We start from the raw sequence: 20,669 nt of genomic DNA on the forward strand, positions 1-20,669 counted from the left end.
TCCCTTGCCCACTGAAACAAATGGGCACACACACACACACACACACACACACACACACACACACCACTGTGTTTCCACTCCTCAATTAGAACATGCCACTGCCATCTGCTTTTCATTTTGGCTTCCCTATTATCCACATACTGCAGTGGCTAGCACCCAGCCAGTGTTGGGCTGGAGGCTAATCTCTCTCTCTCTCTCTGTGTGTGTGTGTGTGTGTGTGTTTTACATTTGACATTTTAGTCATTTAGCTCTTATCCAGAGCTACTTATAGTTAATGCATTCATCTTGAGATAGCTAGGTGAGACAGCCACATCTCTCAGTCATACGTAGCTACTTTATTGAGTAAAAATGTACTATCAGAAAAGTCTGTGCTCGTAGGTGGTGCATGCGTGCATGTCTGTGTTTGAGGAGGGGAAAGCCCTGGTTCCCATAGAGCTGTCAGTGCCATAACCTGCCTCGCTGCCAAGGGGAAACCACGGGGGGAAATAACATCCATCTGACATAAACAAACACTGGGTGGGATGTCTGCCATTAACTGCACACCTTCCTCGCTCCCTCCCTCCCTTGCCCCCTCCCTCCCTCCCTCCCTCCTTCGCTTGCCCCCTCCCTCCCTCCCTCCCTCCCTCCCTCCTCCCTCCCTCCCTCCCTCCCTCCTTCGCTTGCCCCCTCCCTCCCTCCCTCCCTCCCTCCCCCCTCCCTCCCTCCCTCCCTCCTTCGCTTGCCCCCTCCCTCCTTCGCTTGCCCCCTCCCTCCCTCCCTCCCTCCCTCCCTCCTTCGCTTGCCCCCTCCCTCCTTCGCTTGCCCCCTCTCTCCCTCCCTCCCTCCCTCCTTCGCTTGCCCCCTCCCTCCCTCCCTCCCTCCTTCGCTTGCCCCCCTCCCTCCCTCCCTCCCTCCTTCGGTTTGCCCCCTCCCTCCTTCCCTCCCTCCCTCCCTCCCTCCCCCTTGCGCTCGCCATTTCCACTGCCTACAGTAACCATACAAGCATTCTAAACCTACATTACTCAGCCATTTAGAAAGCCTATCCACACTTCATAAGTAACGGCCTGAAAATGATCATGTTCTCCTGTACAGTATGTACTGTAAATAGTATCTAGGTACAAAAGGACTTTAAACTCTGTCTCTGTCTGGGATCGATAAGAGTGATGGACAGGGTGGCAACCTGCCAACTCCTCAGCATTGTATCACCTCACCTCCATGGACCTGATCACCTGAGCAGCACACGCCTGCAGACATCCAGTCATGTCCATTGGCATTTCCAAACTATAAACGACATTGTCAACAGTGCAAAGCTTGAATGAACCCCTGATTTGAATGACTTGGGGACCGATTCAATCACATCCGCTTTAACCAACATCCGCACAGCTGATGTCTTGACGTGTCGGAGGTGGAACGGCGTAAGAGCTGTCAACTCCACAAGAGGCTCTCGGTATACCCAAAGCGGACATTGCCATTGGCTGCACGGAGTCGCATTAAGAGAAATCTTGCAGCCATGCCGCCTTGTTTACTGGAATGTGAGATGTAATCTACACCCTGATCAGGCTGATATATAAATCCTTATTATTTTGTTGAATGATTTTAATTTGGAGTATGATTCTTGTCGATATAGCCTGGACTTTCTCGCTCGGAACTTCTAAGGCGAGTGGGACTGGTGTGGCTTCGTGACAATGATCACATTTGACAGCTCCAACGCAGTTCCACCTCCGACACGCCGCCAAAACATCGGCTATGCGGTTTGGCCGGATATTGCCGTTCAACGCTTGATCTGATTGAATCTAGGCCTTAGTCTGCCCACCTGCCAACCAGATCACCTGTCTGTCAGCACGCTCGAGTGAAGTCTCGGAGTGAGTGTGTGTGTGCGTGTGTGCGTGTGTGTGTGTGTAACTGTGTGTGCACATGCATTTTTTTGTATTTTACCCTTATTTTACCAGGTATGTTGACTCACAATACATTCTCATTTACAGCAACGACCTGGGGGAATAGTTCGAGGAGAGGAATGGGATGAATGAGCTAATATTGGAAACTGGGGAGGATTAGGTGGCCATGATGGTATGAAGGCCAGATTGGGAATTTAGCCAGGACCCCAGTGTTAACACCCCTACTCTTATAATAAAGTGCCATGGAATCTTTAGTGACCACAGAGAGTCAGGCCACCCGTTTAACCTCCCTTCTGAAAGACAGCACCCTACATAGGGCAATGTTCCCAATCACTGCTACTGGGGCATTGGTACCTCCAACACCACTTCCAGCAGCATCTGGTCTCCCACCCAGGACCAACCCTGTTTAGCTTCAGAGGCAAGCCAGCAGTGGGATGCAGGGAGGTATGCTGCTGGTGCATGCTAGGTGTGTGTGTGTCCTCTGAGAGTATGTGTGTCCATTAGGAGTGTCTCTATAAATAACAAATCCCTGAGACGTGGGGAGCAGGAGAGGGATCAGGGTGACTGGATGGCTTCAGCGGGGATTAGGTAACCAGCCAGTGGAACATAGAGGGTATAGGTAGGGCAGAGGACGCCCTACTAGGCCCTGTTACCTGACTGTCTGACAGGGGATCTGAGATGGCTCTTTCCACCTTCTCCTCCCTACTTAATCCTCCACCCTCTGCGCCTCCCTCCTCCCTCTCTGCAGACGACTTTGACAACCACTTTGAAAAGAAGACTGACGACATCCGCTTCTCATTCGCTCAGCCTATTGAGTCCAGTGGTCCCACAGAACTACCCTACACCTTGACCGCTTCCTCCCTTCTCTCTCCAGATGAAATCCTGCGGCTAGTGAGGCCCGGCTGCCCAACAACCTGCCCGCTCGACCACATCCACTCCTCCCTTCTCTAGACCATCTCTGGAGGCCTTCTCCCATTCGTCACTACCCTCATCAACTCATCACTGACCACTGGCTGTGTCCCCTCTGACTTCAAAATGGTCCGAAGTCACTTCCCTCCTCTGACGTCAAAAACTATAGACCAGTATCCCTTCTTTCTTTTCTTTCCAAAATGCTTGAGTATGCTGTCTCTAACCAACTCTCTCACTATCTATCTCTGAACAATCTTCTTAAAACAACCAGTCAGGCTTCACGACGGTTCACTCAACCGAGACCGCTCTTCTCTGTGTCACAGAGGCTCTCGGCATTGCCAAAGCTGACTCTCTCCTCTGTTCTCATTCACATAGATCTATCCGCTGCCTTCGACACTGTGAACCATCAGATCCTCCTCTCCACCCTCTCAGGGCTGGGTGTCTCAGGCCCTGCACACTCTTGGGTTGCATTTTACCTGGCAAGCCGCTCCTACTAGGTGACGTGGAGAGGATCTGTATCTGCGCCACATACTCTCACTACTGGTGTCCCCCAGGGATCGGTTCTAGGCCCTCTCCTCTTCTCTCAATACACCAAGTCACTCGGCTCCGAAATAACCTCACATTATTTTTCCTATCATTGCTATGCGGATGACACTCAATTACTTTTCTCATTCCCCCCTTCTGATGCCCAGGTGGCGAAACACATCTCTGCGTGCCTGACAGATACCTTAACTTAGAAGTTGGCCCCCCGCCTCAAGCTCAACATTGACAAGACGCAGCAGCTCTTCCTCCCAGGGAAGGCCTTCCCGCTCCAAGACCTCTCCATCACAGTTGACAACTCCACGGTGTCCCCCTACGAGAGTGCAAAGAACCTTGGCGAGACCCTGGACAACACCCTGTCGTTCTCTGCAGACGTCAAAGTAGTGACTTGCTCCTGCAGGTTCATACGCTACAACATCTGTAGAGAGCGACCCTACCCCACACAGGAAGCAGCGCAGGTCCTAATCCAGGCACTTGTCATCTCCTGTCTGCACTACGCTCTTGGCTGGGCCCCCGCTTGTGCCATCAAACGCCTGCAACTTATCCATAATGCTGCAGCCCACCTGGTGTTCAACCTTCCCAAGTTTTCCCATGTCACTCCGCTCTTCTGCACACTCCACTGGTTTCCAGTCGAAGTTTGGATCTACGACAAGACCATGGTACTTGCCTACAGAGCAGCAAGAGGAACTGCCCCTCCCTCCCTTCAGGCTGTACTCAAACCCTACACCCGCAACCCGAGCGCTCCATTCTGCTACCTCTGGTCTCTTGACCCTCCCACTAGGACAGCAGCGTCCCTGCCCATATTCCGAAAACATGTGAAACTCTACCTCTTCAAAGAGTATCTTAAGAAATCCATTGCTGTGATCTTAAACTCTCCTCAATCTCTCATTAGCCTGGTCCCAGATCTGTTTGTGCGGACTCCTATGGTCATTGTGATGACAAACATGTTGAGTTGTCTATACTGCACTAGCAGTTCTGGAACCAGGCTACTCACTCATGGCTCTGACTGCACGAGCTAATATTCTTAATGTTCTCATACATAGGATGTTATATGCAGTAGCCTAAGGGATATCATAAGTAAGATCCCTTCTCTGCATGCTAACTGAATAAATACATGTTTCTGTCTGAGGATTTAGTACATGGATGGCAAAACAGGAAGTTCACAACAGACATGAAAAGGTGTTTTCTTTTTTTTCTTGTGTGTGACACAATGTCGACTAAAAAAAGCAACAAGTGCTCTTTTCTTTCTTTAGTCGACTGAACTTCTATGGTTGGGTGTTCTCATGCTATTTCTCTATTTCTCTCTGCTCAATTTTCAAACATTCTCATGTTGACAGCTGAGGGGGAGAAAAGAATAGATTTTTCACTGTAAATAATTAAAAAAGGAGAGCAAAAACATATTCACACAGATAAAAGGGGGGGGTTTCCTGAGACAGGAAAAGCTGAAATAGCAGACTGCTCGAGCCCGAAGAAAATCTACTTCTATTTCTGACATTCTAAACCGCCAGGGAAGAGAGTGAAAGACTAAGCTCTGATTCTTAACTGTGTATGAAAACATGATAAGCAGAGACATATTTTCAACAAGTTAGTGCCAACACTGACACCCACTCAAATACCTGTCTGTACCCTGCGGAAGAACAAAACATACATACCAAGCAATTTTGAATCTTAAATCAACCCAGATGTATGTGTTTATCATGATTGTTTCCCCACAGTGTTTATAGCTCAAGATTTTCTTGACCGTGTTTATGACGGTGAAGAAATGACAGACATTCCAAAAATTCCAACTCCATTGTAATGCCACTTTCAAAGCACAAGCTTTCATAAAACGACCCCATTGACTTTTCATCATGGTCTGCTTTTGTCAACAGTCTTGTTGTTTTCAACAGTGGCTTGAACACAAATGAGAATATAATGACCCGACATGATACAGTCTATCATGTTGTTTTTGTAAAGCACACTCAAAAACAGATCCTGAGCAGTTCCGACTATCGCCACAGGGTGGCTCATGTCCCCACTCTATATGGGGCTAAGTTGATGAGATGGAATCACAATGATAGGGATCTCACCAACAGATGTTTGCTAGTGAGAGTGTCAAGATCAGGGGCCTTGAAAGAGCTTGAAAAGGAATGAGCTCCTACAGCATGCTTAACATAGTCCTTACATTGAAGCTTATCTCTTGGCTGTTGTCATTCTAAATCTGCACACAACATCTGCGTGTTGAGGACAGAGCTAAATATCTTTCTGTTGTCAGAGTAAAGGTTTTGTTTACATTCTATTTCCTCTCAAATATTGCCCAATTCCCCCCTCACTAGTCCAACTAAGGTCACCCGACAGAAGGCTTATATTAACAGTCGAGGTATGTTCACTAACCTGCCAGTTGGACTGCATTGGCGGTGCTCATCTCAGGGGCGTCCTCTCCCAGGGTGGAGGCTGGTGGTGAGTTCCCGTACCCTGGGGTGCTGGGCCTGCTGGGGGAGCCTGATTCAGGGTCACTGGTGGATCCCCAGCGGTCCACTCCTTGCCCTGCCCTGTTGTCCCCTCCGGACCCGGAACCCCTGCCCCCGTCTCGCCTCTGGTGGACCCTCTGGTGCACAATCATCTGGTGGCGGCTGCGGAACACCTTTCCGCACTCGAAGCACTCGGTGGACTTGGCCTGGCTCTGCTGGAAGGACGAGGGACGTCGGCCCTGGCGGGAGGAGGGACGGTACTCCGAGTCGCTCAGGCTCTCGGGGGTGCGCTCCCCCGGGGAGGTGTGGTGGCTACTACCCCCTACCCCGCTGGCGCTGCTGCGTCTCCCTGAGCGTCTCTCCCTCTGCTGGCCCTCCAGGATGTAGCGGCTGCTCTCCTTCTCGTACACCACGGTCCCTCCAGCCAGGGCCTCGTCCCCTTCTCCACCTACCGTAGCCTTTATACTGTATGACTCCACAGGCTCCAGAACCCTGCCCCGAGTAGCCAGCTGCCAGGCCTGGTAGCTACAAACTGGGTCCAGCTCGGGGATTCTCTGGCCCAAGCGCCTCTTCTCTTCCTGGGGCTTTTCTTCGGCAGCTGGGCGGAGGCTGAGGTAGTCCAAGAGGCGCCTTTTGGCACTGGGAGAGTCCCCGTCGTCACTAGCTCTCTGGCCCTGTGTCGGCTGCTTAGCCTGGTTGTGGACCTTCTCGTGGGCCCTCAGGTTCTCTCGGTCATGGAACAGGTTGCCACACTTGGAGCAAACCTGGTAAAGGCTTGTGGAGGTCACATTGGTCTCTAGGTCTTGGGTCACGTCGTTGATGGTGGCCGCGGCCTCTTCGGAGTCTGCCTTGGGTTTCCCCCGGCCGGAGGCCTTGGAGCCATTGTGGGTCTTCATGTGGCTCTTGAGGAACCAGGCTTCCCTGAAGCGACGGCCACACACCCGACAACAGTGCTCAAGGAGGCCTGCGTGTTTCTTCATGTGGGACTTAAGGAACCAGGCCTGTGTGAACACCTGGCCACACGTCTCACAGGGGAAGGCACCATCAGTGACCTGAGTCCCTGCTTCTCCCTCCGTTGCCACTGCCTCCTGACTCACTGGGTTAGTCTCGTCCTCCATGTCGGCTGTGATGTGGACCTTCTCGATGTGACTGAGGAGTTGGTCCTCGCGCTGGGTCTGGTACCCGCACAGACGGCAGCAATATGGCCGCTGCTCAGAGCTGGACTTCTCCCTTTTGAGGCTCCTCACCGCCGTCTTCCCTATGCCCTCTTCTGTGTTAGCGTCTCCGTTGACGACCCTGTTACAGGCCGAGCTGCTCTTCGTCGGACTGGTTCCACCGTCCAGGCCCTCGGACACACCCACTTCACCTGACCCCTCCTCTTCCTCCTCTGGCCCCTCCTCCTCCTCGGGGTGGTGGCTAGTGAGTGTGCGCAGTTTGTGGCTGCGGATGTGGACCTTGAGGTTGCCCTTCTGGGAGGCGCGGTGTTCGCAGTAGGGACACTTGTAGGGGCGTGCGCCTGTGTGGCGCCGCATGTGCTGCGACAGAGAGCTCTGGAAGGGGAAGCTGCGGCCACACACGTTGCAGTCGTAGGCTGAGGCCTTGTCTTCTTCCCCCTCTTCTCCATCTCCTCCATGGCTGGCCTTGCCACCCTCTTCCCCCAACGCCAACCCTCCCGCCTGGGTCTCCATGTCCTCCACTCCTCCTCCGCTCTCTCTGGGGTTCATGGTGCTATGCCTCCCACTCCAACTCCCTGCCTGCGCTAGCTCGCTAACAGTGGATCTACACTGCTATCTGCAGTAGCTCATCTAGCTCTAGCGTTCTCCGTCTGTATCAGCCGATCCCAATGCTATCAGTCCGTGCTCATCCACTGCCAACTGTAAGGGTGCATCCAGTGCTATTTAGGCCGTGTTCATCTGACACTCTTTGCTTAGTGAATCCAATGCCATCTATCGGTCTTCATCCATGCAGTGACAGTCAGTGAATCCAACACTGTCGATGCACCTGCTATAGGGCCCTTTGTGAAATGGCTTACACAGCGCTATCTGGAATCGCACATCTCCGGGTACCTTACACTGTGTCAGACAGAATCCGCCATGGTATATGGCAACACATTGAGCTCTATCTGTGGCTGTGTATAGTCAGACACTGTTACTCCATGTCCCCACTCCTGTTCAGTTCACTGGCTGGCTTTTCTTTGGCTTTATTTTTCATCACATCAGCAGCTCCCAGGTTGCATCACTCTCTGTGAGCTCTCTCTACAGCCTGTGCAGGTCCTCACCCTGAGAGAGAGAGAGAGAGAGAGAGAGAGAGAGAGAGAGAGATCAAATGAAATCGAGTACTCACTAATTATGATAAATGTTTCTAAATGTCTTTTATATCTTGTTCAACATGCTTATTTTGGCAATACAGAAATGGAGAGAGAGAGCGAGAGAGAGAAAGAAAGAGAAAGAGAGAGAGAAAGAGAGAGAGAGAGAGAGAGAAAGAAAGAAAGAGAGAGAGAGAAAGAGAGAGAGAGACAGAACAAAGAGACAGCGTTAGCATAGCCAAAGCATGCCACTTCACCTACAGTGATCCGTTACACATTTGCATATTCATATCTCCAGGTATGTGTCAGAGCATGCAGCACGTGTGTACGTTTCTATGTAAGTAAGCACGTCAGCGTGTGTATGGGGTGATATCATATGTAAGTCTGTTGAAATGTCAGACAGAGAGGGCCACTGTGTGTGATTGTGCATGGCGCTGCCACTGACGCCACTCCAGCTGAGTCGACACTTTGAACACAATCGCACCGCAGAGCAACGTTCATTCACATCAGCAAGATCAGCACCAGTAGCCTGAGCCTAGCCAACATATTCCCCACGCCCGCTTCAACTGACACTATCACATGGCAGGGATCTTAAGCACACAACAGGAAGTGGCTCTCTTTACTCTTCCAGAGTAGAGAGAGAGAGAGAGAGAGAGAGAGAGAGAGCGAGAAAGATCATTTATGAGTTGCTTTACACTCTCTCTCATGCCTCAATCTCACTGTTGCAAGTTCCACAATTTTGAATGTGGGCTCAACAAAAGCCCAATTGAAGTGCAGGACACATAACAACAAAGGACAAAGGCACCAACTAATGTGAACTTTTTACCTCGAAAAGCCCCTTACTGTATTCAGATTCATTTCAATTTGACAAGATACCAGAAGAGACTAAAAGGGATGATACATATATAGAAAGGAAGAATAATAGAGGAGTGAGTTGGAGTTATGAGGAAGGTTGATTGACGATTACAGGATTACAGGTTATTACATAACTCACAGCTCATAGCTCACCAGGCTGAGTGACTGACTATCGTTATAAGTGGATAATTGACCATGATCACAAGAGGAAGAGGTTGGAAATGAGGGGCTATCAAAACACACACACACACACACACACACACACACACACACACACACACACACACACTGCCATCCCAGTGAGTAAATGGTGTTGCTTTTACATGGGGAGAGTACAGCACTATATGTCAATTTAACCGTGCCTATGTAAGTTATCACAAAGCAGTTATCATCTGCTAAACATGGACATCATACGGATTGAGCAATATGTCAACAGCAAGTCAGGCATAAACGCAATAGGTATTGTGCCTACATAGTTGGGAGCATGACACTGCCTAATGCCTATGACAGAAGCCCATTGTATTGTATCAGAGAGAGTGAATATCTCAGACGTTAAGATTTCACTGGTCCACATGTTACAATCTAAGCCGCTTAAAGTTAAAAACCAGTTGGAACACTTTGGTTTCGGGCCTCTACTCCGCCCCCCCAAAAAAAAAAAAACCTAGCGCTAGCGTTGCTGTTCTCAAAGGTGCTGAAGACAATATGTTCCATTGAGAATTACTGAAAGATTCAAGGTCTGACTGCCAGCCACAACCTAAATGCTAAACAGTCACTGTTAAATAAGTGAGACAGTACAGGTGCTTCAAAGTCCTCTACCCTGCAGAGACTGCTGCCCTATGTACATAAAGTCACTGAACACTGGTCACTTCAATAACGTTTACATACGGTTTCTCCTCATTTTATATGTATATACTGTATTCTAGTCATGGATTATACTATATAACTAGTGCTGTACACAACATTTCCATTCATATACTGTCCACACTGTCTATGCACACCATTTATATACACTGAGTGTACAATACATTAGGAACACATTTCTAATATTGAGTTGCACCCCCTTTTGCCCTCAGAACACCCTAAATTCGTTGGAGCATGAACTCTACAAGGTGTCGAAAGCGTTCCACAGGGATGCCGGCCCATGTTGACTCCAGTGCTTCCCACAGTTGTGTCAAGTTGGCTGGATGTCCTTTGGGTGGTGGACCATTCTTGATGCACACGGGAAACTGTTGCGCGTGAAAAACCCAGCAGCGTTGCAGTTCTTGACACACTCAAACCGGTGCGCCTGGCACCTTCTACCAGACCCTGTTCAAAGGCACTTAAATATGTTGTCTTGCCCATTCACTCTCTGAATGGCACACACACACAATCCATGTCTCGATTGTCTCGAGGCTTAACAATCCTTATTTAATCTTCATCTACACTGATTGCAGTGGTTTATAAAAGGTGACATAAATAAGGGATCATAGCTTTCACCTGAATTCACCTGGTCAGCCTGTGTCATGAAAAGAGCAGGTGCTCCTACTGTTTTTGTATTCCGGTCTCTGACATAGCTCCTTCGGATATTTCTCAACTTCTTGCTATTCTTTTTCTACTTGTTGGATTATGTGTGGATTGCTATTGTATTGCTAGATATTAGTGCACTGTTGGAGCTAGAAACATACGAATTTCGCTGCACCTGCGATAACATCTACAAATCCGTGTTCGCGACCAATACACCGTGATTTGATTTGATCAAAGTCAAGTCTAAGAATGATTTTACTGGCAGAGCATTGAGCCTCAAAACACAGATAGTAGTAATCACAAAAAAAAAACGAAAAGAGACTTCAATGAATCACACTAAAACAAGCCTTAAGCAAATTACATATGGGCATTTCCATGGAAAAGGACCCATGAGCACCAACATGTGAAGTTCATAGGAGCATGTCAAATGAAAGCTAGGAGTCTTTCGTTGGGGGAAACTAAGGCATAGATACATTTTTTTCAACCATTTTCCATTTTAAAAAAAAGAGGCATAAGTAAAGGTTTTGGTTTTTTGATAAACCGGTTGAGAAGGGGTCTGAGAAAACATCTATCAGAAAAAGTCTTAAAAGGTATCAAAAATACATCAAACACAATAATGTTGACGTACTGTGCTGTTTTGTACTGCACTGTACTCTGCTGTGCTGCACTGTGATGTCCAAACTTGTGAAACATGAGGAGAATGAGATTCAGATCCATAATTATGCATTTCTGTGTAGTACAGATCATGTAACCTTAATTCCGTTACCGGGTGTAAATCCACTTCAGTTACTGTAGTTCAATAACCAAGAGATTTTTTTCAAATTCAAGGTACCATGTCATAGCCGACACCCCATTCTTCCGCAGACATCCTTGAATCATAATTCGGAGCATATATTTAACAGAGCTTTTGGAAAACGTGGTCGCATAAAAACCGGAGATTTCACCATAACTCTGTTACCAAAGTTTGCATCTGCAGTTATTCCAATGAATTTGTTTTTGTAAACTTTTCTGTAGAAATGGTTAAAACTATTCCTTGTGCATAGAGTTATACTTTGAAATCAATGTTTTTTGTTTGGCATCCATTTTAAAGTCAAAGCGTAAATACCTTGGAATCGCCCATAAGGAATTCACATTGCTGGAAAGGACTGACAAGTAAACACCTTGATCTGAACAGATCTTCATTCTCCCCCTTTTTCTTCCTTAATATCCCTCCCATCTGTCTCTTATCCCATTTAGTCTGAGAGTGGTTACATTTCTCCAGCCCCATTCCTCAGCTGTTAACTAAATCAGTGGCGGGGAGTTCACTTCGTTATTGTTCGAACTGCAGATTGCCCCTTCAATAAATACTTCCTGGTTTATTTCTTACTGTTTAATCGTAAAAAAAGAGGATAATGATCTTGTTTGTTATTAAATGGGGTTTGCTGATTGGGTAAGTATTCAGTGAGCATTAAGCCTGTCATCCACCAGACGATCACATGTCCAAATTAAACTGTAATGAGATTAGCCTAGCTGAAGGAGAAACAATGTGTTCCCCTCTCAACACAAAGTAAGAAAAAAAGGACAAATTAGCTAATAGTGTATGTGTGTCTCTGTGGACGTGTTTAACTATTCTGGTAGGGACCAGAAGTCCCCACCAGAATAGTAAACAAACAAAAATCTGACCAACTGAGGTAATTTTGTTTATCCCCACAAGGTCAAATGCTATTTCTAGGGGGTTTACGGTTAAGGTTAGAATTAGTGTTAGAATTAGGTTTAGGGCCAGGGTTAGGAGCTAGGGTTAGGTTTTTGGGTTAAGGTTAGGTAAGAGTACGGGTTAGGGTTAGGGGTTAGGGAAAATAGGATATTGAATGGGACTAAAATGTGTGTCTCCACGAGGTTAGCTGTACAATACTTTGTGTGTGTGTGTGTGTGTCCCCAGAGGGACAATGTTACCATTCATTATTATGACTTCTGCGATGAATCAAAGACATGATTTCAACATGTCCACCCCCATTCTCCCCACCCCACTGATCCAAAAAGATCCTCATATACATGATAAGCCCAACCTTGAAATGACTGCCTTGGTTGTCATGTAGCCCACTCCATCTTGCTAGCGTTGATCCCAACCCTGATGCAGACGTGATGGTTTGGGCTATAAGTCTATTACACTGTAGCTCTATAAATGTATCGTATCATGAGTTAAAACCCAAATAACCGTTATCAGCTGAGATAAGGGGGGTGTTAGTGGAGAGGAAGACAAACCCCCCCCCCCACACACACACAAAATGTTGAACTCAGACAGCTGAAGGTCTAGCTGCTGTGTGAAACAAGGAAATCCGCTCTTAATTTTCCCATCGGTCCAGAGCCCTTCAAAGAAGGGGGCCTATTTCCATCTCAGATCTCAGGGAGGTTCTTAGGACATCTGGAGCTGGTCTTGCAGCACATTCATCTGTGTGTCAGGCAGGGAGAGAGACAAGGAAGGAGGGGCAGGAGGGTGAGGAGAGCGGAGGGCCAGAGCTTTACTCTCATCGCTGTGATGGACGACGCTGTCAGCCAGAGGGAGGGCTCTCAATCACAACAAACAGCGCAAAGAGAGACGGAGATGCAGCACACATCTCCAAACACAGAGGAGAGGGGGGGGGGGGGGGGGGGGATTTGGCCTTTAAAAACACACTTTCTCTCTATCCTTCTCACTCACTATACGCTTTATTAAAGAAAATGGCTCAGGGCCATTTCAGTGGCCATTTCAGTGTGGGGCATGTTGTAGCCTCATTGGTTACACAGAGCACAGCATGGTATGCTCTCGTTGGCTGGCCCTCAATACATATCCGTCGCCAAACTCATTGGCTCCAGGTCATCTATAAGTCTTTGCTAGGTAAAGCCCCGCCTTATCTCAGCTCACTTGTCACCATAGCAACACCAGCAGGTGTATTGCACTGGTCATCCCCAAAGCCAACACTTCCTTTGGCCACCTTTCCTTCCAGTTCTCTGCTGCCAATAACTGGAACAAATTGCAAAAATCTCTGAAGCTGGAGTCTTATATCTCCCTCTCTAACTTTAAGCATCAGCTGTCAGAGCAGCTTACCGATCACTGTACCTGTACAAAGCGAATCTGTAAATAGCAAACTTGACTACCTCATCTCCATATTATTACTTACCCTCTTGCTCTTCTGCACCCCTGTATCTCTACTTGCACATCATCATCTGCACATCTATTACTCCAGTATTAATGCTAAATTGTCATTATTTTCGCCTCTAGGGCCTATTTACTGCCTACCTTGTTTATGTGTAACTCTGTGTTGTTGTTTTTGTCACACTGCTTTGCTTTATCTTGGCCAGGTCACAGTTGTAAATGAGAGCTTGTTCTCAACTGGCCTACCTGGTTAAATAAAGTTGAAATAAAAATAAATACATTTTTTTAAGAGGAACCTGTATGGAAAGAAACTGAAAAGTGGACTGCTTATTCCCACACACATGCTTGAACAAATGCACAAACACACACATACACACGCCTGCACACGCACACAGAAATGAAATTGCCAAACAGAGGGGTGCTTTACAAAAGTTATCCGCCCAGATTTCGACGAGGTCCACGCACACTGTGAGCTTCTAACACTGCTCCATACAGAGAGAGAGAGAGAGAGAGTAAGCTTTGAAAGTGACTGGTACATACTGAGAGTTGCAGTCAGTCACATGTGTGCTTTGGGCATTAGACACAGAGAACTCTTTAAAATCACACACACACACACAGTACAGAGACAGGGGCTCATAAAGTGGACATTCAGTGCTCAGAGCGGGACAGCAGTGGTGTGGACAGAGCCCCCGTCCCCTCGCCTCTCCCTCCATCAACCCCAAGCCAGCGGATTCTCAGACCAATCAATAATCCATTATGAACAAACTCTGCTTTGCCTCCCCACTCCCGGCAGGCAGACAAAGAGCCCTGCTGTAAGCTGTGTGATGGAGAGAACCAGAGGACCAGAAGAAGAGTGGGATAAATAACGACAGGAGGACAGGGCAGTAGACGACCCATGGCATGCCCAGTTTGGAAAAGCATAGGCTACTACTTCTGCATACAACTTTTCAGACACAGTGGAGTTATGTTATCTAATGACTTTTGTACGTATGCAATGCATGCTAATGTACATGTGCGTATGACCAATTGGTGTCGCCTGTAGCATACAAATAAAAATCTAATCAATTTGATTCTCTGTAGCTTACTTTGTTGTTTAACTCTTCTTGTCATGCTCCCTGTTCATATAGCTGAATGTATTAGCTTCAATGACAATAATGAGGCTTTGCGTTCTAGTGCAGTCCCAGTCCTGCTGTGTGTGTGTGTGTGCATGCATGCATTTGTGCATGAGCACTGTGGTGTGTGCGTGGGACAGGCCCATGTAGTGTTTGGGTGGAGGGCAGCAGAGTCCCATAGCCCAGCACTCTGTGGACTGCCTGGGCCAAGGTCTGGGTCTAGGACTGTCAAAGCAGGTCAAGCTCACAGACTGGGAGACCAGCGGGGGGCTCACGGTGTCCATTATCCCCCCCCCCCTCCACCCCCCATTCTCCGTCCCCTATACCCATACCAATCATACCCCCCCACCCAACCCCAGCCACAGCCCCAACAGAAACCCACCTTTAATGTGTCAGCATAGACAAAACAATGGAGGGATCGTCTCTCTCCCTCTCTCTCTTTCTGTCTCTGGTTGTCTCCAGACCTTTGATAAGTGGGATGGGAGGAGGGTGGTGGGTGGAAGAGGAGGGTGGGGGTCTCTCTATTTACGTGAGAAGGGTCTTACAAATGAAAAGCACCCACTGGATCCCTGCTTGGGTGTATATAGCAGGGCTGTAGGAGAGAACAGGAGCCAGAGCAGGTGTTTGGGTCAACAATGTCATGTTAGATTTCGGAGAATGGGCCGTGCTGCTGGATTTACTGCTTGGTCAAGGAAAGGAGGGAGGGGTTTTCAACCACAAAAAAACTGTTGTTCTGCAGCACCCGGCCTCCCACCACTAGAATCTGAAGTCAAATGTCTACTGTTTGCTGATAATCTGGTGCTTCTGTCACCAACAAAGGAGGGCCTACAGCAGCACCTAGATCTTCTGCACAGATTCTGGGCCCTGACAGCAAATCTCAGTAAGACAAAAATAATGGTGTTGCAAAAAAGGTCCAGTTCCCAGGACCACGAATACAAATTCCATCTAGACACCGTTGCCTTAGGGCACACAAAAAAAACAATACATACCTCGAACCTAAACATCAGTGCCACAGGTAACTTCCACAAAGCTGTGAACGATCTGAGAGACAAGGAAAGAAGGGCCTTCTATGCCATCAAAAGGAATATAAAATTAGACACACCAGTTAGGATTTTGCAAAAAAATATATACTTGAATCCATTATAGAACCCATTGCCCTTTATGGTAGTGAGGTCTGGGGTCCGCTCAACAACCAAGAATCCACAAAATGGGACAAACACCAAATTGAGACACGTATTTCCCTCAGATTACACAGACCCACAAAGAAATTGAAAACAAATCCAATTTTGATAAACTCCCATATCTATTGGGTGAAATACCAGTGTGCCATCACAGCAGCAAGATGTGTGACCTGTTGCCACAAGAAAAGGGCAACAAGTGAAGAACAAACACCATTGTAAATACAACCTATAATTATGTTTATTTATTTTCCCTTTTGTACTTTAACTATTAGCACATCATTGCAACACGGTATATAGACATAATATGACATTTGAAATGTCTTCATTCTTTTGGAACTTTTGTGAGTAACATTTGCAGTCACTTTTGTTATAAATAAATAAAGCCCCTTAAATTGAATTGAATTGTTCTGGACACCTTGGAATCTGTTTGAGTTGTTCTCACATTGTCTACTTTGCTAATTGATTCTATGTGCTTTACTGGCAGCAGCTTACTCATTTCTAGTAAGAAACCATATCAATTACCAAACAAAACAACTTAAAACAACAGTACACTCTTAGAAATAAAGGTGCAATCTAGAACCTAAAGGAGAACCCTTTGAAGAACCCGTTTTGGTTCCAGATAGAACCCTTTTGGGTTTGATGTCGAAGCCTTTCCACAGAAGGTTCTACATGGAACCCCAAAGGGTTCTACCTGGAACAAAAAGGGTTTTTACCTGGAACGTAAAAGGGTTCTCCTATGGGGTCAGCTGAATAACCCTTTCATTTCTAAGAGTGTAGTGTACTGTATACTGGTTGCCTGTATGTTGCGCTGTCTAATCCAAATGTGAGAAAGAGGGAAACACACTGAGGCTATCCCCCAACTGGCCCTCACATCTGCAGGGTTAACTCCAGAGGGCCGTTTGTGTGAATGCTTCACTCTCCCTCCCCCCACCACCCTGTCTGTTTTTCTCACACCACTCGTTAACCCCTAGCTGCTCCCACAGGAACGCCCTGTTTGTATAAATCTGAATGACCTCTTCTACTCATGATAGCATTCCACACAAAGATGCAGAGTTGGCCACTTAACTTAACCAAACTAACTACTACTGAGCTAAACCACCCAGAGAGATTGAGAGATACAGCAGTTGCTTTACATTGAAAGTAGTGATTAAGGATGGCACAATTAACATATAACCGCGTAAACTGAGGGTTAAGGATGAAAATAAAATTGAATTTCTTTTTTTTTTTTTTTTACTATTCCAATTTCCTGGGTTAGAGGTTCCAAGTCCGTTGTAATAATTATATTTTAATGTATGCTGCTGCATTGTAGGGGCATTGCCTAGGCAACTGAAGAATAGTTTGCTACAACACCTTGCTTGTTGTAACAAGGATCAGCAAAGTTTTATCACGTTAAGAGTCCGCATAAACTACCTAAATCACATAAACACCCAGCCGTCCCTTCTGTCAGCTGTTAGATAAAAAACAACATATGTAAACATACATACAAACTATATATATATATATATATATATATATATATATATATATATATATATACACACACACACACACACACCCTAGAGGTCGACCGATTATGATTTTTCAACGCCGATACCGATACCGATTATTGGAGGACCAAAAAAGCCGATACCGATTAATCGGCCGTTTTTATTTTATTTGTAATAATGACAATTACAACAATATTGAATGAACACTTATTTTAACTTAATATAATACATCAATAAAATCAATTTAGCCTCAAATAAATAATGAAACATGTTCAATTTGTTTTAAATAATGCAAAAACAAAGTGTTTGGAGAAGAAAGTAAAAGTATGTGCCATGTAAGAAAGCTAACGTTTAAGTTCCTTGCTCAGAACATGAGAACATATGAAAGCTGGTGGTTCCTGTTAATATGAGTCTTCAATATTCCCAGGTAAGAAGTTTTAGGTTGTAGTTATTATAGGAATTATAGGACTATTTCTCTCTATACCATTTGTATTTCATATACCTTTGACTATTGGATGTTCTTATAGGCACTTTAGTATTGCCAGTGTAACAGTATAGCTTCCGTCCCTCTCCTCGCCCCTACCTGGGCTCGAACCAGGAACATATCGACAACAGCCACCCTCGAAGCATCGTTACCCATCGCTCCACAATAGCCGCTTCCCTTGCAGAGCAAGGGGAACAACTACTCCAAGTCTCAGAGCGAGTGACGTCACCGATTGAAACGCTATTAGCTCGCACCCGCTAACTAGCTAGCCATTTCACCATCGGTTACACCAGCCTAATCTCGGGAGTTGATAGGCTTGAAGTCATAAACAGCTCAATGCTTGAAGCATTGCGAGGAGCTGCTGGCAAACGCACAAAAGTGTTGTTTGAATGAAAGCTTACGAGTCTGCTGCTGCCTACCATCGCTCAGTCAGACTGCTCTATCAAATCATAGACTTAATTATAACATAACACACAGAAATACGAGCCTTTAGTCATTAATATGGTCGAATCCGGAAACTATCATTTAAAAAAACAAACATTTATTCTTTCAGTGAAATACGGAACCGTTCCGTATTTTATCTAACGGGTGGCATCCCTAAGTCTAAATATTGCTGTTACATTGTACAACCTTCAATGTTATGTCATAATTATGTACAGTTCTGGCAAATTAATTACAGTCTTTGTTAGGAATAAATGGACTTCACACAGTTCGCAACGAGCCAAAATAGAACTGTTTGGCCATAATGACCATTGTTAAGTTTGGAGGAAAAAGGGGGAGGATTGCAAGCCGAAGAACACCATCCCAACCGTGAAGCACGGGGGTGGCAGCATCATGTTGTGGGGGTGCTTTGCTTCAGGAGGGACTGGTGCACTTCACAAAATAGATGGCATCATGAGAAGGGAATATTATGTGGATATATTGAAGCAACATCTCAAGACATCAGTCAGGAAGTTAAAGTTTGGTCGCAAATAGGTCTTCCAAGTGAACAATGACCCCAAGCATACTTCCAAAGTTGTGGCAAAATGGCTTAAGGACAAGAAAGTCAAGGTATTGGAGTGACCATCACAAAGCCCTGACCTGAATCCTATAGAACATTTGTGGGCAGAACTGAAAAAGTGTGTGTGAGCAAGGAGGCCTTCAAACTAACTCACTTACACCAGCTCTGTCAGAAGGAATGGCACAAAATTCACCCAACTTAATTTGTGAATCCTGTGAAAGGCTATTTGAAACGTTTGACCGAAGTTAAAACATTTAAAGGCAATGCTACCAAATACTAATTAAGTGTATGTAAACTTCTGACCCACTGGGAATGTGCTAAAAAAAATAAAAGCTGAAATAAAACGTTCTCTCTGCAATTATTCTGATATTTCACATTCTTAAAATAAAGTGGTGATCCTAACTGACCAAAAACAGGGAATTTTTACTAGGATTAAATGTCAGGAATTGTGAAGAACGAAGTTTAAATGTACTTGGCTCAGGTGTATGTAAACTTCCGACTTCAACTGTATATACAGTATATATAAAAAATAAATTGTATATATATATATAAAGCTTGGTTTAAACTGAGTTTAAATGTATTTGTATATATGTATCTGTATATATATACAGTTGAAGTCGGAAGTTTACATACACCTGAGCCAAATACATTTAAACTCAGTTTAAACCAAGTTTTATATATACATATATATATATATATATATATATAGAGAGAGAGAGAGAGAGAATTTTTTTTGTGAGAGCATCTCGGGGTTAATGAGTAGTGTGAGAAAAACAGAAAAACAGACAGGGCCGGTGGGGGGAGGGAGGGAGAGGAAAGCACAGACAGACACACAAACAAGGCCCTCTGGAGTTAACCCTGCAGATGTGAGGGCCAGTTAAGGATGTCTTTCATAAGCGGGCAGCCTTAGTGTGCTTCCCTTTTTTTCAGATCCTTCTCACATTTGGACTCGACAGACCAACATACAGACAACAAGTATACACTACTGTTGTTTTAAGTTGATTTGTTTGGTACTTGGTATGGCCCCATCAGTTTACATCCTTTGAATGAATCTTCTTCATTACCATGGAAATGATTGCATCAACTAACAGCTGACTGAAGAAAGGACGGCGGGGAAATTTAGTCAATTTAGTTTCTGCGGGGCAATTTAGTCAATTTAGTTTCTGCGGGGCAATTTAGTCAATTTAGTTTCTGCGGGGCAATTTAGTCTATTTAGTTTCTGCGGGGCAATTTAGTCAATTTAGTTTCTGCGGGGCAATTTAGTCTATTTAGTTTCTGCGGGGCAATTTAGTCAATTTAGCCAATTTAGTTTCTGCGGGGCAATTTAGTCAATTTAGTTTCTGCGGGGCAATTTAGTCAATTTAGTTTCTGCGGGGCAATTTAGTCAATTTAGTTTCTGCGGGGCAATTTAGTCAATTTAGTTTCCGCGGGGCAATTTAGTTTCTGCGGTAACATGGACTCTTTGCATTGTGATAAAACTTAGTTGTTCCTTTCTGAAACAAGCAAGGCGCTGGAGCAAACAAGTCTTCGGTTGCCTAGGCAACAACATCCACAATGCAGCAGCAGCACACATAGAATTAGAATAAATAGAACAGACTTGGAACCCATAACTGTGGACATTTTAATGGTAAAACCATGGGTACACTCACAATAGCTGCCTGGTATTGTGATGCAATCATTTAGAATGTTCATTCAAATGATGTAGGGTGCGTTCTCACAATTCAATTCAATTCAAGGGCTTTATTGGCATGGGAAACATGTGTTAACATTGCCAAAGCAAGTGAGGTAGACAACATACAAAGTGAATATATAAAGTGAAAAACAACAAAAATTAACAGTAAACATTACACATACAGA

At 45.7% G+C, this 20,669-nt stretch overlaps 1 protein-coding gene across 1 annotated transcript in view; it reads right to left on the bottom strand.

The window, feature by feature from the left end:
• LOC115141369 (zinc finger protein 516-like) overlaps positions 1–20,669 on the bottom strand; it is a 63,308-nt gene that overhangs the window by 11,830 nt on the left and 30,809 nt on the right. The window contains 1 exon segment of the mRNA XM_029680161.2: positions 5,697–8,052. Coding sequence (XP_029536021.1) covers positions 5,697–7,497 — 1,801 coding nt within the window. The 5' untranslated portion in view covers positions 7,498–8,052.

Source organism: Oncorhynchus nerka, linkage group LG14 (genome assembly GCF_034236695.1).
Source record: "Oncorhynchus nerka isolate Pitt River linkage group LG14, Oner_Uvic_2.0, whole genome shotgun sequence".
NCBI classification, from domain to species: domain Eukaryota; kingdom Metazoa; phylum Chordata; class Actinopteri; order Salmoniformes; family Salmonidae; genus Oncorhynchus; species Oncorhynchus nerka.